Here is a 23,398-nt window from a genome sequence, read left to right as displayed (position 1 = left end):
AGGAAATCACGGACTACAAAAAGAAAATCAGTCACGTCACAGACACCGATGTCACGCTTCCAGACAAAACTAAACACCTTCTTTGCCCGCTTTGAGAATAATACAGTGCTACCTTCATGACCCGCTAACAAGAACTCCCCCCTTCTCCATGGCCGATGTGAGTAAACATTTAAATGTGTCAACCCTCGCAAGGCTCCTGGCCCAGATGGCATTCCTAGCCGCATCCTCAGAGCATGCGCAGACCAGCTGGCTGGTGTGTTTACGGACATATTCAATCGCTCCCTATCCCAGTCTGCTGTCCCCACATGCTTCAAGATGGCCACCATTGTTCCTGTACCCAAGAAGGCAAATATAACTAAATGACTACCCCGTAGCACTCACTTCTGTCATCATGAAGTGCTTTGAGAGACTAGTCAAGGATCATATCACCTACCGACCACCCTAGACCCACTTCAATTTTCTTACCACCCTAACAGTCAACACTGGGGCCCCACAAGGGTGAGTGCTCAGCCCTCTCCTGTACTCCCTGTTCACCCACGACTTCGTGATCATACACGCCCCCAACTCATTCATCAAGTTTGCAGACAACACAACAGTAGTGGGCTTGATTACCAACTACGACGAGACAGCCTACAGGGAGGAGGTGAGGGCACTAGGAGTGTTGTGTCAGGAAAACAACCTCTCACTCAATGTCAACAAAACAAAGGAGATTATTGTGGACTTCAGGAAACAGCAGAGGGAGCACCCCCCTATCCACATCGAAGGGACAGCAGTGGAGAAAGTGGAAAGTTCCTCAGCGTACACGTCAACGACAAACTGAAATGGTCCACCCACACAGACAGTGTGGTGAAGAAGGTGCAACAGCGCATAATTTGGCTTGTCACCCAAAACCCTGACTAACTTTTACAGATCCACAATCGAGAGCATCCTGTCGGGCTGTATCACAGCCTGGTACGGCAACTGCTCCGCCCTCAACCGCAAGGCTCTCCAGAGGGTGGTGTGATCTGCACAACGCATCACCGGGGGCAAATTACCAGACATCTACAGCACCCGGTGTTACAGGAAGGCAAAAAAAAAAAAAAAAAAAAAAAAACCCCACCTCTTTAAGGAATACCTAGGATAGGATAAAGTAATCCTTCTCACCCCCCCCCCCCCCCCCCCTAAAAGATTTAGATGCACTATTGTAAAGTGGCTGTTCCACTGGATGTCATAAGGTGAATGCACCAATTTGTAAGTCGCTCTGGATAAGAGCGTCTGCTAAATGACTTAAATGTAAATGTAAATGTAAAAAAGATCATCAAAGACAACAACCACCCGAGCACCTGTCTGTTCACACCGCTACCATCCAGAAGGCGAGGTCAGTACAGGTGCATCAAAGCTGGGACCGAGAGACTGAAGAACAGGTTCTATCTCAAGGCCATCAGACTGCTAAACAGCAATCACTAACTCAGAGAGGCTGCTGCCTACATGGAGACCCAATCACTGGCTACTTTAACAAACGGATCACTAGTCACTGTAAAAAATGCCACTTTAAATAATGCCACTTTAACAATGTTTACATATCTTACATTACTCATATCATATGTATACACTGTATTTTATACCATCTATTGCACCTTGCCTATGCTGCTCGGCCATCGCTCATCCATATATTTATAGGTACTGTGGCGTACAGCAGGTCAGCCACCAGGGGGAGACTCGTCGAGGCCTGGTGACTGACGGTGTATACATCACGAGGCGATGGCTCCATCTGCTGGACGTGCCAGGTTCAATTGGGGCTGATTGGGAGTTGGTGAGTAATCAAGGGCTGATTGCTCACCAGCTGTGCAAGGCCCATAAAGCTGCCAGAAGGGCAGCACACAGGGAGAGTGGGGGAAGAAAGGACTTCCGTAGTGATGGGGACGGTAACAGAGATAACAGCGCCCAGAAGACGGTATCCCGGCGAGGGTCTCAGGGGGGAGACCTATCCTATCCTTTTTGATTTATTATTTAAATAAACACCCTTGAAACCGAGCTAATCCTACTCTGTCCGTGTCTGATCTGTGTAAACATCTTGACCAAACCCCCTGGACTGCCACAGTACACTTTCTCATTCCCCCCTTTTAGATGTGTGTATTGGGGAATTGTTACTGCACTGTCGGAACCAGAAGCACGAGCATTTTGCTACACTCGCATTAACATCTGCTAACCTTGTATGTGACAAATAAAGTGTTGATTTGAATGCATTTCAATTAAGAGGTGTACATTTGTGGAATTTTTGACTGGTACTGTAATGTGTATGCGAGTGTTCTTACTTGTTGGCCAGGTTGATGCCCAGGGAATTGGGTGGTGGCACCAGCAGACAGACAGAAGGTACCAGCATGTCCAGTCCTCCTGGTCCTGTTACCTGCCACTTACTACGCTGGGAGTTGTCTTTCAGGATGCCCTCATTGCCCTTCAGAATCACCTTCTGTAGAGCACAATACATACAATGTTAGGCAAGAATGTGTACAAGAGAAGAGGAGACCCTTATTTGTGACCTAAATAATAAAAAAAAATCGCCCTATTTCTACTTTCTTACCCAGCTAAAATATTACAATCCTTGATTAATTCTCAGCTAAGATCTTTCTGATATTTGAAATGTATTCTAAATGTACATCTGTCGGGTTTTAGACCAGGTCAAAGCACTATCTCTGCTGCCTCCTTAGTTATAAATGATGTGGTTAACTGTATGGATAAAAGGCAACATTGTGCTGCCCTCTTCATTGACCTGTCAAAGGCTTTCAATACTGTTGATCACTCACCTCTAATTCAGAGGCGTTCCTCAATTGGCCTAGACCAGGCTGCATGTAACTGGTTGAAAAATGACTTGACTGATAAAACTATCTACTGATGGTGTTGAATCAGATTTCCTAGAAATTACGAAAGGTATCCCCGCAGGGGTCGATTCTGGGTCCTGTACTTTTTACTGTTTACATTAACAATCTCGACTTGTCTGTAAAAAATTGTAACCTGCACTTGTATGCCGATGATACTGTTGTGAATGCTATTGCCGCCACGGTTGACCAAGCTCTATCTGAACTACAGTCTGCATTCATTGTATTACAGAAACACTGTACTGACCTGAAATTAGTATTGAATGCTGGTAAAACGTAAGTATAAGTCGTTCTCTAGCGTGCAAAAAAGTGAAGCTGATGATTTAAACATGTATTTTGGATGGTGTGCATATTGATTGTGTCCCTGCTTACAAATATCTGGGCATCTTGACAAATGAAAAGCTGTCTTGTACAAAACATAATGATGAGTTATTTTTTTTAAACTGGGCTTCTTCTACAGAAATAGGTCCTGCCTCTCGCTAAATAGTAGAAAGCAGATTATTCAGTCAACGTTTCTGTCGGTCCTAGACTATGGCAACATCATCTATATGAACGTAACTGCCACCTCATTAAAGCCGTTAGATGCAGTTTATCATAGCACACTGCACTTTATTACGGATGACAACTTTAGTACTCATCACTGCATTCTCTACCAGAAAGTTGGTTGGCCCTCTTTGATGTCTTGTAGGTTGATACATTGCTATGTTTTCATTTATAAAGCCTTTTTACAAAAAGTCCCACTGTACCTAACATCATAACTAAACTTCAGACATATGAGTTACCACACCCAGTCTCAGGAATGGTTAACTCTGGGAATTCCTTTGGTCTCTACTGAGTTAACTAAAAGCTGATTTACCTTTCTTGCACCTTATTTGTGGAACAATCTTCAAAATGTTCTTACATTTTATGTTTTGGTGCCTCTAGGACAATTCAGTAGGCTGATTTAGGACCTTATTACTGACGAATGTGCTTGTTTTTCATGACCATGTTGTTCTTTCTGCTTGCATTTTGTATTTATATTGATGTGTGTAATTTCTGTAATTTCTGTAATTCAGGGCTCACCTGTAAAAGACCTTGGTCTCAGTATGACTCCATGATAAATCAAAGGTTAAATAAATACATATCTGACCTGGTCCTGTTTGAAGTCACACAGGGCCTGTACCATAACAGGACTAGTGCTCTTCTCTTCCTCAGGGTTACGTGGTCTCAGCCTCACGATGCTTTTGGACATGTTGACCAGGTGCTGCACCTGCCTCTTATTCTCCAAGAACCACTCTTTCTCCTTCTATTGGACACAGAGGTTAGGGGTCAGAGGTTAATATCCATTTCAGAGTACAAGGGGAGCAATTGAACTTTGGTATCTTCACAAATTACTGCCTATTCTCCATGTAGTGCACAGTTGTTGTTTTTTTTATCGGAGTGACTACAGTCAAACGTAGTGCACTATATTGGGAATTGGTTGTTTGAGATATAGCCTTGAACTGTCACGCCCTGATCTGTTTCCACCTGTCCTCACTATTGTCTCCACCCCCTCCAGGTGTCGCTTATTTTCCCCAGTGTATTTATCCCTGTGTTTCCTGTCTCTCTGTGCCAGTTTGTCTTGTATGTTTCCAAGTCAACCAGTGTTTTCCCATTTTCCTTTTTCTAGTCCTCCTGGTTTTGACCCTTGCCTGTTTCTGGACTTTGTACCTGCCTGCCTGACTATTCTGCCTGCCTTGACCACGAGCCTGTCTGACGCTTTGTACCTCCTGGACTCGGATCTGTTTTTTACTTTTTTGCCTGTCTACGACCATTCTCTTGCCTACCCCTTTGGATTAATAAACATCGTAAGACTCCAACCATCTGCCTCCTGTATCTGCATTTGGGTCTGGCCTTGATGAACAGCATCTGTGGTGCTGATAAACATGTCTTACCTCCAGGCCGTTGAGTAGTTCCAGCAGCTTTTCCAGAGGTGTGTTCTTGTCACTGGTGAACTTCCTACGGATGTTCTCATGCTCCTTCTGCAGCTTGCTGTACGTCTCATTGGCCTCCTTGAAGAACTGGCTGTATGCAGCATTCTCCTTCAGGTGGACATGAATACACTTGGTTATCTGGAGGAGCCAGCTCCACTGGGTCTGCAGAGTGTCCATGTAGGCCTGGAAGAAATAAAAACAGAAGGATAGAGGGGTTAAAGGATGAATGAATCAAGATAACCATCACAACAAATGACACTGAACAAAAATATATTTGCATCATGTAAAGTGTTGATGTCATGAGCTGAAAGAAAAGATCCCAGAAATGTCCCATATGCACAAAAAGCTTATTTCTCTCATTTTGTGTAGAAATGTGTTTACATCTCTGTTAGTGAGCATCTCCCCTTCACCGAGATAATCCATGCACCTGAAAGGTGTGGCATATCAAGAAGCTGATTAAGCAGCATGGTCTTTACACAGGTGCACCTTGTGCTGGGGACAATAAAAGGCCACTCTAAAATGTGCAGTTTTGTCACACAACACAATGCCACAGATGGCTCAAGATTTTTAGGAGGGTGCAATTGGCATGCTGACTGCAGGAATGTCCACCAGAGCTGTTGCCAGAGAACGGAATGTTAATTTCTCTAAAACGACGTTGGGGGCCAACGTCGTTTTAGAGAATTTGGCAGTAAGTCCAACCGGCCTCACATCCACGAGTAACCATGCCAGCCCAGGACCTCTACATCAGGCTTCTTCACCTGCGGGATTATCTGTGACCAGCCACTCGGACAGCTGATGAAACTGTGGGTTTGCACAACCGAAGAATTTCTGCACAAACTGTCAGAAACCGTCTCAGGGAAGCTCATCTGCGTACTCGTCGTCCTCACCAGGGTCTTAACCTGACTGCAGTTCTGGGTCGTAACCGACTTCAGTGGCAAATTCTCACCTTCGATGGCCTCTGGCATGCTGGAGGTGTGCTCTACACAGATGAATCCTGGTTTCAACTGTACCGGGCAGATGGCAAGCAGTTGGCTGACGTCAACGTTGTAAACAGAGTGCCCCATGGTGGCGGTGGGGTTATGGTATGGGCAGGCATAAACTATGGACAATGAACACAATTGCATTCTATTGATGGCAATTTGAATGCACAGAGATACTGTGACGAGATCCTGAGGCCCATTGTCGTGCCATTCATCCACCGCCATCACTTCATGTTGCAGCATGATGATGCACGGCCCCATGTCGAAAGATCTGTACACAATTACTGAAAGCTGAAAATGTCCCAGTTCTTCCATGGCCTGCATACTCACCAGACATGTCACCCATTGAGCATGTTTAGAATGCTCTGGATCGACGTGTACGATAGCGTGTCCCAGTTCCCGCCAATATCCAGCAACTTCGCACAGCCATTGAAGAGGAGTGGGACAACATTCCACAGGCCACAATCAACAGCCTGATCAATTCTATGTGAAGCCAATGTGTTGCACTGCATGAGGCAAATGGTGGTCACACCAGATACTGACTGGTTTTATGATCCACGCCCCTACCATATTTATTAACGTATCTGTGACCACCAGATGCATATCTGTATTCCCAGTCATGTGAAATCCATAGATTAGGGCCTAATGAATGTATTTCAATTGACTGATTTCCTTATATGAACTGTTACTAAGTAAAATCTTAGAAATGGTTTTAGGTTGCGTTTATAATTGCGTTCAGTGTAGATAGCTACAGTAGATATTGCTAGATATCATGGGCCACAGGAAGAGGAGCTGTTGCGACTGTAACAGCTAATAATCAAATAGATATTCTCCTCACCTCGATCTTGTCAGAGGCAGGGTGATGGTTCTTCAGAAGGCTGTCCACTTTCAACTTCAGTTTATTCAGGTCTTTCTCCTTCTCCTCCAGGGTACTCATCAGTTTCTGTCAGAGAACAACAACACAGTTAGGGCAGAACTGGAGAGACAGAAACAGTGTTAGGACCTGGGGACCCATTGGGACTGGAAGAATGATCTGCGGTTTCATTGCACAACTCCCAGTGGTTTGGCATTATAGTTCCCTAGGGAACAGAATGCAAAACAGATGAACAAGACATATTGACATGCAGATACACAATAAACTAGATGTGTCAGTCACGGGACTAGAGATTACCAAACATTACCAATCATCAGGAATGATCAGTAACAATCTGGAATTATTACAGCTAGCATGCACCCGAAATGGCACCCTATTCCCTACATTGACCAGAGTCCTGGTGAAAAGTAGTGCACTAAATAGGTAATAGGGTGCCATATGGTACGCAGACATCCTGTATGGCCTCTATGGGAATAATCAACTAGCCTTTCCCCCCTCCCACGGTGACACTTCCCCTCTGACCCTTGACTTTTAACCCTTGACCCAGTCCTTACCGAGTAGCTCTCCTGCTTCTTGGGAATGTAGAGGTCAATGTTTTTCTCCCCCCAGTCAAATACCAGCTCCTCCTCCTCTCTCTCATTCACCCACATGATTTCTCTGCTGATCTCCTCAATGATTTGCTGCAGCTCTCTCAGCTGGTTGCTACGGCCATGAGACATTTTCTGACACACAAAACATGGTGAGACATCTATAGTTAGGTACAATCAATAAAGTTAAACATCCATTGTTACCAGTGGTGTAGTGCTATTCTTGGGGGCTTTGCGGTGGCCACTGTGGTTTGGGTGTCCTCGGCAGAACGGTGTTGCCGTAACCAAGTGGTCACATATCATTCTGGGTTCCACTGCGCACGAGGGGGATCCATGGAGTTTTATGAACATCAAGGCAGACACACGTTCTGATTGACCTAAGTGGTCAAGCCACTGACGGGGCTTAGCAGTACACACATAGCCTATAGTTCTATAGTCTTTCATGGAATGTTATTGGTATCAAATGTAAACAAGTGAATGGGCGCCGCTGCTCCACGCTCTGGCAGCACTACACCCCTGGTTGTGACATGACTAACTGACAGACAGATGGACCACAACATGTTAAATACAACACAAACATACAGACAGATAAGATATGGTACAACAACCATATTATAAAGTAATGCAGGGTGTGAGAGAGTTTTCCCCAGAGCCCTCTCACACCTGCAGCGTGTCCCATTCCTGATCCAGAGCGTGCTGGTTGGCCTTGTCTCCTTTCTTGAACTGTAGGGAAAGACACACACGGTGCTAGAATCACACAAACTCAGAATCGCACACACAGAAATAGAATGTGTGAAAGTAACTGTGTTTGTGATAGGTTTGTTTGTTTATATATATATCCTACACACCAGTTCATCCTTGGCTCTGTCCACCTCTGCACTTCTCTGTATGGAGCTGTGAAACTTGTTGTGGCTGATCAGCTGCTGCTCGATGGCTGCAGAGTCGTCTCCCCAGGGAGAGGTTTCTATGAGACGCTGGAACACAAAGATATCACAACCATGTAATAACCACATATCAACCCCTTCTCACACACAACATTAACACATCTCAACCAACGCACAGAGGCAAGACATATTGAATACACACAACAGCAACTAACCTGTCCATGAATACCCAGTTTTGACCCAATGTTTATTTGTAACATAAGCATTTCGTTGCACTGCAATAACACCTGCTAAACTCTATACGCGACCAACAAACTTTGATTTGATTTTACTATTGTGAAGACAATGCTGCATATTGCCACTAGGTGGTGATAGAGAAACATGAGGTATGACACTTAATGGTTACCCCTGTAAGGCTGTAATACACCACAAAAAAACAACCAAGGATGAACAGTATGTCAGGAGTTCACCAGCAGACATGGAGTTTGATGCACTGAAGACCACAATAACATAGTCTCACTTTCACCTCGGTTTGTGGGGAGTGTGGTTGCATACAAGTGTGGGTGTGTGAGAATGTTTTTGTCCTTCTGTGTCTCTGGTCTCCACCCCTCCTAATTGAGATTTATGTCTGACAGTGGCAGAAGGACTCTAAAGCATTCTTTACAACTTAAAAAAAACTCTAATTACTGCATGTGCAAATAAGAAGAATGCTTTCAACTCGGCACAACAATTGACATACATTTCTAAACAGGTAACCTCTAACATGACATTTGGATATTTTCTGTTAATACATAAGTGGCAAAGCTGCAGTTGTAACCGATGTGAAATGGCTAGCTAGTTAGCAGTGGTGCGCGCTAATAGCATTTCAATCGGTGACGTCACTCGCTCTGAGACCTTGAAGTAGTTGTTCCCCTTGCTCTGCAAGGGCCGCGGCTTTTGTGGCGCGATGCGTAACGACGCTTCGAGGGTGGCTGTTGTCGATGTGTGCAGAGGGTCCCTGGTTCGAGCCCAGGTAGGGGCGAGGAGAGGGACGGAAGCTATACTGTTACATTGATGCTGTTGACCCGGATCCCTGGTTGCTGCGGAAAAGGAGGAGGTCAAAAGGGGGGTGAGTGTAACCGATGTGAAATGGCTAGCTAGTTAGCGGTGGTGTGCGCTAATAGCATTTCAATCGGTGACGTCACTCGCTCTGAGACCTTGAAGTAGTTGCTGGCTTTTGTTGCGCGATGGGTCGTTGCTTCGTGGGTGTCAGTTGTGGATGTGTGCAGAGGGTCCCTGGTTTGAGCCCAGGTAGGGGCGAGGAGACTGTTACACAGTCATAACCTTCCCCACCAGCTGCTCTGTCCTCCCTGTTCACTCTCCAGTCATCATTCTCCAGAGTGTTGCGGGAGCTGGCAGAGGAAGGTGTGCAATAGTTCAGCAGGCAGGGATGACGTACGTCACCGGCGTACGTGGGAATTGGGAGTGGGAATTGTCAGAGAAGGGCTATGGTTATTTTAATTACTGCGTGCGTGTGTGTGCGTGCATGTGTGCATATGCGTGCATTTGTGTGTGAGTGCGGTGTGGGACTTCCTGTGTATTCAGATCTAGATTAGAATGTCAGTGTGTTATCTACACTGGCCTCTCCTACACACCCCAGCCCTTCAGGATCAGAACGTTATGTGTGGGAGGGAGAAATTCCTAAAAGCGTCAAAGGGTCAAGTGTCTCACAATGATGACCTAAATATTCTAAATATCACTGGGAATGTTTTGCAAGAAGTTGTCAGCACCACTTTTGACTCACAACTACATGCAGTTATCATGATATATTTTGAAGATGTACAGGTGGCAGCAGTAATATTATGCAATCCTATAGCATATGCCTTCCTACACAGCATTACACATCTGTCCTGTATCTCTGGGTAGGGTGTGGTTTTCTGTACCTTCTGCTGTCCAATCCAGGCAATGGCCTCGTTGAAGCTCCTCCCAGCTTCCTCCCATGCACCACTCCCCCTGCTCCCCCGGCTCCGCCTCTGCATGGTCCCGTATACGGCCATGTGGACTCCCTTTAACTGGTCCCTAAACAGCTCAATACTATGGAGGCAGGGGGGAGAGACAGACAGAGACAGAGAGAGAGAGTTAAACAACGCCTATACATAACCTTAACAGTTTGGAGGACGAAGGGAAAGTGAAGACGGTAAGGGATTTCTAAGATATTAACACAGAACTGGGCCCGTATCCACAAAGATTCTCAAAGTAGGAGTGCTGATAATGATGAGTGAGAAAGTTAGACGCACAAATATTATACCCCACCAAATCTCCCCTGTTATTGTAATGGTGAGAGGTTAGCATGCCTATGATATTTGTGCGTCTATAACTTTCTCATTGTTCACAATTCATTCAGGATTATCCCTAACAATGGTAGCATTCACATTAATGTAGAAGTGTTTACAAACATATACTATACATATACATATACTATTCTTATTTACAATAAAAGTGACTCCAGAATGCACAATACATTATTTATCATGAATTTCTAATGGGAACAAAATTATCTGAAACACAAGCAAAACAAATCACAAATTATTTGGATTAATTTGCTGTCACAAGCTTGATGTAGTCATTGCGTGCTATGAATATGGGACCAAATACTTAACTTTTTACTACCTCAATAGACACAAGTGAATTTGTGCCAAAACTTTTGTTCCCCTAAAATGCAGGGGGACTATGTACAAAAAGTGCTGTAATTTCTAAACGGTTCACCCGATATGGATGAACATACCCTAAAATTAAAGCTGTGATTCTGCACTTTAAACTCATAGTTGTTTCATCATTTCAAAAGAGCTGGTGTTCTATTGGAAGGACAACAACATTGACCAAAACAACAAAAAATTGGTCACTGTCCCAATACTTCTGGAGCTCACTGTATTGATAAGAGCTAGGTACATGAGTAATCCATTTGGAGATCGTAAATATAAATGCCTATTGTTTTAGATCTATTTTATCTTATGATCGCTGGAGACAAATGTGAAATCAGTCATAAGACTGCAAACTGAAAAGCATATCAACATAACAGTGAAGTATGACATGCTGTGCCGTTAAGTAGAATTAAAATTGTATGGCCTTATAACTTTATTTAGAGTTAGTTCCCTTCAGCTAGTTCCCTTCAGTCACTACATTCTGTATCATTCCATTAGGCCACATTGTTTGATTTAGCTTACCTTTATTTGTTTCCTCTGTAAACACTGTTGTGAAATCATTTGGTATCAATATGGAACGCAGACAGTTTAAACCTGTAGCCTGGAGCACGGTTCACAACGAGTGAACCTTTGTCATCACAGTTCCATGATCAGTGATTAAGGGAGATTTATATGACTATTGTTCAACAAACTTTGTATACTTTTCTCCCCTTCCAATATTCACGAATTGAACAACTGAATATGGCAACTTTCAGGATGAATCAAACCTCTGCATTTTTGATTCACCAATATATCTTGTGCGTAAAGGCTTTCCAAACCTGTTTTTTTTTAAAGAAGTATGTAAATTCATTAATACTTTCCTAACCCTTAATAATTTATAAGATCAGAGTATTTTTAATTCTACTAAACAGAGACGAATATGCATATTTTGATGGCGTTCTTCATTGATCCCTAATACTGAACCCATTGAACCCATTATCTTCATATATTCTAGTTAGTCTTGTTACAGGCTTTGGCATTCCCATTTATAGTTCGAGGTTGGACGTTAGCATATGTGGCACACCGATTGGTGTCACCTCGTTAGTCAGTATATGTTACACCTGTGCTGGTTTGTCATCTCGTTAGTGGGTAGGTGTTTCACCTGTGCTGGCCCGAGTGATATTACAGAGTGGCTGGCCCAATATTCCAGTTGTCTTGAGTTGGAGCTCCCTATTTGATTTCTAGAAGGACAATCCTTTATCTGATCTTCCCTGTTTTTGTTTTGCTCCACTCTTTCGTTTGCTTCCTGTCTTTAACTTTGATGTGAGTTTTAATATAGTTTGCCTGTTCTTGGGCAAATTTTGTGGGTGTTCATGGTGGGTGTCTTTTAGGCCCCAGTTGTTGTTGCTGGTCAACTTTCAGTTGACACCCCCATGAGTATCTTTGAGAACCCCTGCTAAAACCCCACCTGTTTCATTTTGGTTATGGTCAGTGACTCTGTTAGTTCCCCCTTCTGTTTGAGCAACATTATTTGGTTTTCTTGCTGGGGAACATCTGTCGGGAATTCAAATTAAAAAAGGTACACTATATTGAAAGGGATTGCTTTAGATAAATGTACTGAAAACCCGATTTCTGTTGGACAATAAGTGGGAGGTTCTTTGGTGGTTGAATTACATTTATTCAGTGTGCATAAGGGAGCCACTCCCAAAGAGCTCGTTGCACACCTAGATAAGGTAAGTCTAAATACCAAATACTGAGAAGTACTTACATCAAAACATGTAAAGAAATAAATTGATTTCCTAAATCTAAAATCGGCACCAATGAGAATAACCTGTACAAATAAAAATCTGTAGTAGTGATCATTTCTCTGTATATTTTACCTCTTAACCTTGACTCCAGCCTTTCTAGGTTTCAAACAAGAATATGGTGTTGAGGTTTGGTACCATGAGACTACTGACCTTCGGAACACGTTGTCGTTGGATTGGCCCATGTGGCTCAGGTCCCGAGCACATGCCTTCAGCTGCTCTATGTTCTCTTTGGCCATGGCCATGAAGCGTTCTGCCTCGGCTGTGGCACGCCCAGAGTCGCCGCCCTGTAGGATCAACAGGGAAATGTCAGGAAGAGACGCACATTATGGATTTGTACATTATGTTCAGTCTAGCTTTGACTTGGTGTTCTAGGTTTCTCAAATGAGAATACGGTAGACTATGTTCAGTCAGGTGAGTCCTTCAGGTCAAACCCAGTTAACAACAGGACCATAATGTATAAATCACCTTTCTGTCCAGACAGCTTCTATTACTTCTATCAGATTGTAGTCGTGTACAATAAGTAGTGTACTATAATGTGACAGGTCACGGCCAAATTAGCACTTTCCCTGGGTGTGTGATTAAAGATAATCCCTGGGTGTGTGATTAAAGATAATCCCTGGGTCTGCTGCAGACTGTGTACCAGACAAAAGCTGACACTGCCTTCTTTCATACCAGTCATAATCAAAAACACACTTTCATTCCAAGCAGATTTAATCAAAAACTCACGCACGCACTCATGCTCGTGCTCACACACGCGTTGAGTCAGCCATACCTGCATGAACATGTCAAACATAACAGGGACAGATGAGACATATAATCTCACTGGTTATGATGACTTAAACAAAGACATGATTCTGATAAAACCTGGTTTGACAGACAAATATCTAAAGCTGTTTTAAGCTCATTTGAGAACATAAAATGAAAGGGTGGAGTCGCATCTGACAGAGCATATTTCACATGCCATGTGTGAGGATTCATCATGTGTGAGTGTCTACCTGTTATGGATCATCTCACAATAGACCTGACTTTTAAGAAACCTCATGTTCCTACTACTTGTACTTACACACAACAAATCCACTAAAGCAAGTCAAGGGTGATTGGTTGTAGGATTAGTACAGTACTATCTCAGCTTTCATACCTCACAGTCAGGTACGGTACATATCTTAGTCAGACTGTCTGATTACATGTAGTTGTCAGACTAACTGTATTTAGACTAAAACAGGAGCAAAGCAGGCATCTCAAAGCAGACAGGATATGAAGTGACTCACAGAATAGAACACGTATTCTATATCTCTATGGTAGGTAGTGACTCAGAATAGAACACTTATTCTATATCTCTATGGTAGGTAGTGACTCACAGAATAGAACACTTATTCTATATCTCTATGGTAGGTAGTGACTCAGAATAGAACACTTATTCTATATCTCTATGGTAGGTAGTGACTCAGAATAAAACACTTATTCTATATCTCTATGGTAGGTAGTGACTCACAGAATAGAACACTTATTCTATATCTCTATGGTAGGTAGTGACTCAGAATAGAACACTTATTCTATATCTCTATGGTAGGTAGTGACTCAGAATAGAACACTTATTCTATATCTCTATGGTAGGTAGTGACTCAGAATAAAACACTTATTCTATATCTCTATGGTAGGTAGTGACTCAGAATGAAACACTAATTCTATATCTCTATGGTAGGTAGTGACTCAGAATAAAACACTTATTCTATATCTCTATGGTAGGTAGTGACTCAGAATGAAACACTTATTCTATATCTCTATGGTAGGTAGTGACTCACAGAATAGAACACGTATTCTATATCTCTATGGTAGGTAGTAACTCACAGAATAGAACACGTATTCTATATCTCTATGGTAGGTAGTGACTCAGAATAAAACACTTATTCTATATCTCTATGGTAGGTAGTGACTCAGAATGAAACACTTATTCTATATCTCTATGGTAGGTAGTGACTCAGAATAAAACACTTATTCTATATCATTATGGTAGGTAGTGACTCAGAATAGAACACTTATTCTATATCTCTATGGTAGGTAGTGACTCAGAATAAAACACTTATTCTATATCTCTATGGTAGGTAGTGACTCAGAATGAAACACTTATTCTATATCTCTATGGTAGGTAGTGACTCAGAATAAAACACTTATTCTATATCTCTATGGTAGGTAGTGACTCAGAATGAAACACTTATTCTATATCTCTATGGTAGGTAGTGACTCAGAATAAAACACTTATTCTATATCTCTATGGTAGGTAGTGACTCAAAATGAAACACTTATTCTATATCTCTATGGTAGGTAGTGACTCACAGAATAGAACACGTATTCTATATCTCTATGGTAGGTAGTGACTCACAGAATAGAACACTTATTCTATATCTCTATGGTAGGTAGTGACTCAGAATAGAACACTTATTCTATATCTCTATGGTAGGTAGTGACTCAGAATGAAACACTTATTCTATATCTCTATGGTAGGTAGTGACTCAGAATAAAACACTTATTCTATATCTCTATGGTAGGTAGTGACTCAGAATGAAACACTTATTCTATATCTCTATGGTAGGTAGTGACTCAGAATGAAACACTTATTCTATATCTCTATGGTAGGTAGTGACTCACAGAATAGAACACGTATTCTATATCTCTATGGTAGGTAGTGACTCACAGAATAGAACACTTATTCTATATCTCTATGGTAGGTAGTGACTCACAGAATAGAACACGTATTCTATATCTCTATGGTAGGTAGTAACTCACAGAATAGAACACTTATTCTATATCTCTATGGTAGGTAGTGACTCAGAATAGAACACGTATTCTATATCTCTATGGTAGGTAGAGACTCAGAATAGAACACTTATTCTATATCTCTATGGTAGGTAGTGACTCAGAATAGAACACTTATTCTATATCTCTATGGTAGGTAGTGACTCACAGAATAGAACACTTATTCTATATCTCTATGGTAGGTAGTGACTCAGAATAGAACACTTATTCTATATCTCTATGGTAGGTAGTGACTCAGAATAGAACACGTATTCTATATCTCTATGGTAGGTAGTGACTCAGAATAGAACACGTATTCTATATCTCTATGGTAGGTAGTGACTCACAGAATAGAACACTTATTCTATATCTCTATGGTAGGTAGTGACTCACAGAATAGAACACTTATTCTATATCTCTATGGTAGGTAGAGACTCAGAATGAAACACGTATTCTGTATCTCTATGGTAGGTAGAGACTCACAGAATAGAACACTTATTCTATATCTCTATGGTAGGTAGTGACTCACAGAATAGAACACTTATTCTATATCTCTATGGTAGGTAGTGACTCACAGAATAGAACACTTATTCTATATCTCTATGGTAGGTAGAGACTCAGAATGAAACACGTATTCTATATCTCTATGGTAGGTAGAGACTCACAGAATAGAACACTTATTCTATATCTCTATGGTAGGTAGTGACTCAGAATAGAACACTTATTCTATATCTCTATGGTAGGTAGTGACTCAGAATAGAACACGTATTCTATATCTCTATGGTAGGTAGTGACTCACAGAATAGAACACGTATTCTATATCTCTATGGTAGGTAGTGACTCAGAATAGAACACGTATTCTATATCTCTATGGTAGGTAGTGACTCAGAATAGAACACTTATTCTATATCTCTATGGTAGGTAGTGACTCAGAATAGAACACTTATTCTATATCTCTATGGTAGGTAGTGACTCAGAATAGAACACGTATTCTATATCTCTATGGTAGGTAGTGACTCACAGAATAGAACACGTATTCTATATCTCTATGGTAGGTAGTGACTCAGAATAGAACACGTATTCTATATCTCTATGGTAGGTAGTGACTCAGAATAGAACACTTATTCTATATCTCTATGGTAGGTAGTGACTCAGAATAGAACACGTATTCTATATCTCTATGGTAGGTAGTGACTCAGAATAGAACACTTATTCTATATCTCTATGGTAGGTAGTGACTCAGAATAAAACACTTATTCTATATCTCTATGGTAGGTAGTGACTCAGAATAGAACACGTATTCTATATCTCTATGGTAGGTAGTGACTCACAGAATAGAACACTTATTCTATATCTCTATGGTAGGTAGTGACTCAGAATAGAACACTTATTCTATATCTCTATGGTAGGTAGTGACTCAGAATAGAACACGTATTCTATATCTCTATGGTAGGTAGTGACTCACAGAATAGAACACGTATTCTATATCTCTATGGTAGGTAGTGACTCAGAATAGAACACTTATTCTATATCTCTATGGTAGGTAGTGACTCAGAATAGAACACTTATTCTATATCTCTATGGTAGGTAGTGACTCAGAATGAAACACTTATTCTATATCTCTATGGTAGGTAGTGACTCAGAATAGAACACTTATTCTATATCTCTATGGTAGGTAGTGACTCAGAATAGAACACTTATTCTATATCTCTATGGTAGGTAGTGACTCAGAATAGAACACTTATTCTATATCTCTATGGTAGGTAGTGACTCAGAATAGAACACGTATTCTATATCTCTATGGTAGGTAGTGACTCAGAATAGAACACTTATTCTATATCTCTATGGTAGGTAGTGACTCAGAATAGAACACTTATTCTATATCTCTATGGTAGGTAGTGACTCAGAATAGAACACTTATTCTATATCTCTATGGTAGGTAGTGACTCAGAATAGAACACTTATTCTATATCTCTATGGTAGGTAGTGACTCAGAATAGAACACTTATTCTATATCTCTATGGTAGGTAGAGACTCACAGAATAGAACACTTATTCTATATCTCTATGGTAGGTAGAGACTCACAGAATAGAACACTTATTCTATATCTCTATGGTAGGTAGTGACTCAGAATAGAACACTTATTCTATATCTCTATGGTAGGTAGTAACTCACAGAATAGAACACGTATTCTATATCTCTATGGTAGGTAGTGACTCAGAATAGAACACTTATTCTATATCTCTATGGTAGGTAGTGACTCAGAATAGAACACTTATTCTATATCTCTATGGTAGGTAGTGACTCAGAATAGAACACTTATTCTATATCTCTATGGTAGGTAGAGACTCACAGAATAGAACACTTATTCTATATCTCTATGGTAGGTAGAGACTCACAGAATAGAACACTTATTCTATATCTCTATGGTAGGTAGTGACTCAGAATAGAACACTTATTCTATATCTCTATGGTAGGTAGAGACTCACAGAATAGAACACTTATTCTATATCTCTATGGTAGGTAGTGACTCAGAATAGAACACTTATTCTATATCTCTATGGTAGGTAGAGACTCACAGAATAGAACACTTATTCTATATCTCTATGGTAGGTAGTGACTCAGAATAGAACACTTATTCTATATCTCTATGGTAGGTAGTGACTCAGAATAGAACACTTATTCTATATCTCTATGGTAGGTAGTGACTCAGAATAGAACACGTATTCTATATCTCTATGGTAGGTAGTGACTCAGAATAGAACACTTATTCTATATCTCTATGGTAGGTAGTGACTCACAGCCTGTAGGCAGTGTTCTGCCTTCCTCAGGTACTCCTGACATTGGCCCTGCAGGATGTAGGCCTTCTGTTGGAGGGCACTGGCGGTGGATTGGCTGTAGGAGACATGGAAGACATCATCACCATCATCATCATCATCAGCCTACTATAAACATCACTATAGCACATTGTAATCATCATCCTCATCACCGTCAACAACCCTATAAACAACTGGCCCTTCTTCTGACCTCAGTGTGACTTCCTCGTTAAATAAATGTATAACATTGATCAATGATTTACGTCAATGATCCCAGTGGTTTCCTGTTATGAATTGTGGTCTTATTGCAGCAACTAGCAAGTATTTAGTTATCTAAGGATGCTTCCGATGTGCCTTAATTGAATAGACTATGTGCAGGGATGGGCAAAGGGGAAACATGAATCAAGAGTGACATGCTTTTCCTGGGAAGTGGTTTTCAAGAGTAGTGACATGCGTTTCCGGGGAAGTGGTTTTCAAGAGTAGTGACATGCTTTTCCTGGGAAGTGGTTTTCAAGAGTAGTGACATGCTTTTCCTGTGAAGTGGTTTTCAAGAGTAGTGACATGCTTTTCCTGGGAAGTGGTTTTCAAGAGTAGTGACATGCTTCTCCTGGGAAGTGGTTTTCAAGAGTAGTGACATGCGTTTCCTGGGAAGTGGTTTTCAAGAGTAGTGACATGCTTTTCCTGGGAAGTGGTTTTCAAGAGTAGTGAAATGCTTTTCCTGGGAAGTGGTTTTCAAGAGTAGTGACATGCTTTTCCTGGGAAGTGGTTTTCAAGAGTAGTGACATGCTTTTCCTGGGAAGTGGTTTTCAAGAGTAGTGAAATGCTTTTCCTGGGAAGTGGTTTTCAAGAGTAGTGACATGCTTTTCCTGGGAAGTGGTTTTCAAGAGTAGTGAAATGCTTTTCCTGGGAAGTGGTTTTCAAGAGTAGTGACATGCGTTTCCTGGGAAGTGGTTTTCAAGAGTAGTGACATGCTTTTCCTGGGAAGTGGTTTTCAAGAGTAGTGAAATGCTTTTCCTGGGAAGTGGTTTTCAAGAGTAGTGACATGCTTTTCCTGGGAAGTGGTTTTCAAGAGTAGTGAAATGCTTTTCCTGGGAAGTGGTTTTCAAGAGTAGTGACATGCGTTTCCTGGGAAGTGGTTTTCAAGAGTAGTGAAATGCTTTTCCTGGGAAGTGGTTTTCAAGAGTAGTGACATGCTTTTCCTGGGAAGTGGTTTTCAAGAGTAGTGACATGCGTTTCCTTTCCCAGTAGTGACATGCGTTTCCTTTCCTAGTAGTGACATGCTTTTCCTGGGAAGTGGTTTTCAAGAGTAGTGACATGCGTTTCCTGGGAAGTGGTTTTCAAGAGTAGTGACATGCGTTTCCTGGGAAGTGGTTTTCAAGAGTAGTGACATGCGTTTCCTGGGAAGTGGTTTTCAAGAGTAGTGACATGCTTTTCCTGGGAAGTGGTTTTCAAGAGTAGTGACATGCTTTTCCTGGGAAGTGGTTTTCAAGAGTAGTGACATGCGTTTCCTTTCCCAGTAGTGACATGCGTTTCCTTTCCTAGTAGTGACATGCTTTTCCTGGGAAGTGGTTTTCAAGAGTAGTGACATGCTTTTCCTGGGAAGTGGTTTTCAAGAGTAGTGACATGCTTTTCCTGGGAAGTGGTTTTCAAGAGTAGTGACATGCTTTTCCTGGGAAGTGGTTTTCAAGAGTAGTGACATGCTTTTCCTGGGAAGTGGTTTTCAAGAGTAGTGACATGCGTTTCCTTTCCCAGTAGTGACATGCTTTTCCTTAGCCTACAAACACAACAACACAGAGTGGTTGAGAATATAAAGAGAATGCAACTGCTAAAGAGCGACTGAAACTTGGCCAGAGGATCTGTTGGTCTTTGTTTGTTGTCATATGAATAGTCTTTCTACAGGTATTCATACTGTAATCATCAACTATGACCTCTATACTAGTATAGACTCTATAGAATGTTTAAGATTCCTACATAGCTCTCAGGAATGGAGTAAAAGTGTGTTAGAGCTGGTGTCTAAAGATCGCCTCACAGTTTCCTATGCGAGGTATAATTAAAGTTTAAGTCTCCCAGCAGCTTGTCCACAGAGAGGCACAAAGACAGATGGTTTCAGTTCTGTTTACTACATACATAAACTAACGTCGGTGGGCGTGGCATAGCGTTTGGCCAGAGCAAGGCGTTTAGGTAGCCAGGCAACAGTCAGTAGTGATCTCTCTAGTGAAAATATTCCCGTGAAAACAACTCCACATATCTATTTGGATGCATGCAAACACGTTCTCAGTGCTCATAATATGCATGTCGTGACATGTTAACTAATGTAGGCTGCAATAAAACGTTTTATTTGCATTTAGTGTAATGTTTTTAGCAGTCTGGCAGTCTGCTTCGTCCTTCAAAACAAATACCTCTCAATGCAGGGTAATAAATTATGAAATGGGACTGCACACAAGAACAAAATTACTGTGTGTATTACTAGGCTTTGTGGAAATACAAATATTCCTCCCAGTCAATAGACAGACAACTATACATTTCCCTCAAGAATTCCATTATCTTGATATCAAGTTATTAATGAACTAGATGGAAATAAAACATGTGTTTGATGATTTCAGTTGGAGATAGAAACACTTTGGACAATGCATTTTCTCTCTGCAGGAATGTAGCCTACTAAAAGAGGTATTCGGTCAAGTGAGAGCAACAGTTGTGTAATACATCACAATGAATGGCCTTTAGAATAAATAAAAAACCGTCATACCCCTGTACTCCTCCACCACCTCCCATTGAAGTCTTTGAGTAGGTGTATGTATTGTATCCTGCGCCGTCCATGTACTCCTGTCCGTATCCATTACCACCGTGCACTTCACTCCGGTCATAGTGTTGAGTTCCCCCACTCAGGTCGGGCCTAGAACCGGATTTGCGGTTTCTCTGGGACGTGTGTAGACTCATCTTTGGATGCAAAAAGTTATGAAACTCCGGTGGAAGAAAAAAAATGATGGGACGAAGACTTACAAATCCTGGCTGCAGCGCGGCAGCTTTGAGCGGAGATGCTGCGAAGCGAAGCGGTTGGTGGTGACGCTTTAATTCTCTTCCCTCGCACCTTTCAGCGGAGGAGCGCAGACTGGATCTACAACACGGAAGATAATCTGTTTTGTTTAAACTAGACAGACCACACCTACCATCAACCTGTTTGCCTCGCAAACGATTTTAATGTTCTCCTTTTTTCTTTCCATGTTCCCACCCCCTGCTCTTTCTAGACTAGGGAAGAATGTGTGTGTGTGCGTACTCTGTGAGAGGGTACGCTATTATTGTGTTTCTAGTGACCAGCCTAATTATTATTATCTCAGTGTCTCAGTGTGTCACTCAAGTTTAAGAAGTCTCGACACTGAAATGTTTACTGTTCCTTTCCCCTAGATCACTATTGACAGACCGAATGCAGCAAGAGTCTGAACCACAAAGGCACCCTGGATAAGCTAATAAACATCTTAAAAAGTGCTGTATGTTGCACACAATTATGACAGTTCATCTCTAATGAGATATTCATCACAGCATTAATTACAATAACATTTATTACAGCATTCATTGCAATATATTTTTTAATACTTTTCACCGCAACAATTTTTACACACTAACAATATACAAACTCTATCCCTCATCCAAGACAGTGGATGCGGTCCACAGGAAAAACCATTTGGATTGCATAATGCCACTGGCAGAGACAACCTGCCGGTGAAGCATACTGGTGTCAATCAGCACCAGGGCCAGCTCTAGCCTTTGGGGGCCCTAAGCGTCAGCTTATGAAGTTTATGCCTGGAGCCGGCCCTGCTCAGCACATTGTATAAAGAGTTATTATAATAATTTCCATCTTATCACCTTACAGTAGTCTTTAAAGATAATATCAAGATAATATGAAGACATTCAGTCTTCAGCACTAGGTACGAGCTCTTCTAAAAGGTTTACACTAATGTGTATTGCTCTCAAATGTTTCCAGCTCAGAAGATAATGTTGCAGTAATGCATTGTTTAGCATAGGGTATAGCGTATCTTGCACTCTGTACAGACTGAACAGCCTTGGGCATCGGAGGGTTGGCGATAAAATCAGAATTAATGATTGATTGGCCACTGTGGGTGAAAATCCAGCACTTGAAGAAATGTATAATATAAACTCAGCAAAAAAAGAAACGTCCTCTGACTGTCAACTGCATTTATTTTCAGCAAACTTAACATGTGTAAATATTTGCATGAACATAACAAGATTCAACAACTGAGACTTAAACTGAACAAGTTCCACAGACATGTGACTAACAGAAATGGAATAATGTGTCCCTGAACAAACAGTCAGTATCTGGTGTGGCCACCAGCTGCATTAAGTACTGCAGTGCATCTCCTCCTCATGGACTGCACCAGTTCTTGCTGTGAGATGTTACCCCACTCTTCCTCCAAGGCACCTGCAAGTTCCCTGACATTTCTGGGGGAATGGCCTTAGCACTCACCCTCCGATCCAACAGGTCCCAGAAAAGCTCAATGGGATTGAGATCCGGGCTCTTCGCTGGCCATGGCAGAACACTGACATTCCTGTCTTGCAGGAAATCACGCACAGAACGAGTAGAATGGCTGGTGGCATTGTCAAGCTGGAGGGTCATGTCAGGATGAGCCTGCAGGAAGGGTACCACATGAGGGAGGAGGATGTCTCCCTGTAACGCACAGTGTTGAGATTGCCTGCAATGACAACAAGCTCAGTCCGATGATGCTGTGACACACTGCCCCAGACCATGACGGACCCTCCACCTCCAAATCGATCCCGCTCCAGAGTACAGGCCTCAGTGTAACGCTCATTCCTTCGACAATAAACGCGAATCCGACCATCACCCCTGGTGAAACAAAACCGCGACTCGTCAGTGAAGAGCACTTTTTGCCAGTCCTGTCTGGTCCAGCGATGGTGGGTTTGTGCCCATAGGTGACGTTGTTGCCGGTGATGTCTGGTGAGGACCTGCCTTACAACAGGCCTACAAGCACTCAGTCCAGCCTCTCTCAGCCTATTGCGGACAGTCTGAGCACTGATGGAGGGATTGTGCGTTCCTGGTGTAACTCGGGCAGTTGTTGTTGCCTGTACCGTGACAGGTGTGATGTTCGGATGTGCCGATCCTGTTTAGGTGTTGGTACACATGGTCTGCCACCCCGAGGAAGATCAGCTGTCCGTCC

The 23,398-nt window shown here is 42.0% G+C and overlaps 1 protein-coding gene across 3 annotated transcripts in view; it reads right to left on the bottom strand.

The window, feature by feature from the left end:
- The window catches only part of LOC139541436 (desmoplakin-A-like), a 45,163-nt gene extending 23,799 nt beyond the window's left edge, over window positions 1-21,364 (bottom strand). Inside the window, exons 1-11 of one of the 3 annotated variants that reach the window (XM_071346095.1) lie at window positions 20,956-21,364; window positions 18,195-18,288; window positions 12,751-12,884; window positions 10,055-10,205; window positions 8,097-8,222; window positions 7,912-7,971; window positions 7,216-7,383; window positions 6,626-6,730; window positions 4,769-4,990; window positions 3,985-4,140; window positions 2,295-2,449 (exon numbers count right to left, since the gene is read on the bottom strand). In XM_071346095.1, the coding sequence (XP_071202196.1) occupies window positions 2,295-2,449; window positions 3,985-4,140; window positions 4,769-4,990; window positions 6,626-6,730; window positions 7,216-7,383; window positions 7,912-7,971; window positions 8,097-8,222; window positions 10,055-10,205; window positions 12,751-12,884; window positions 18,195-18,288; window positions 20,956-21,146 (1,562 nt within the window). In that variant the 5' untranslated portion in view covers window positions 21,147-21,364. The remainder of the gene's footprint in view (window positions 1-2,294; window positions 2,450-3,984; window positions 4,141-4,768; window positions 4,991-6,625; window positions 6,731-7,215; window positions 7,384-7,911; window positions 7,972-8,096; window positions 8,223-10,054; window positions 10,206-12,750; window positions 12,885-18,194; window positions 18,289-20,955) is intronic. The other 2 variants (XM_071346096.1, XM_071346097.1) reach the window with 2 other exon arrangements.
- Window positions 21,365-23,398: the final 2,034 nt, after the last annotated feature.

This window comes from Salvelinus alpinus, chromosome 16 (genome assembly GCF_045679555.1).
Source record: "Salvelinus alpinus chromosome 16, SLU_Salpinus.1, whole genome shotgun sequence".
Classification (NCBI taxonomy): Eukaryota; Metazoa; Chordata; class Actinopteri; order Salmoniformes; family Salmonidae; genus Salvelinus; species Salvelinus alpinus.
The sequence above is the reverse complement of the archived record's forward strand: the minus strand, read 5'-3'. Positions and strand labels throughout refer to the sequence as shown.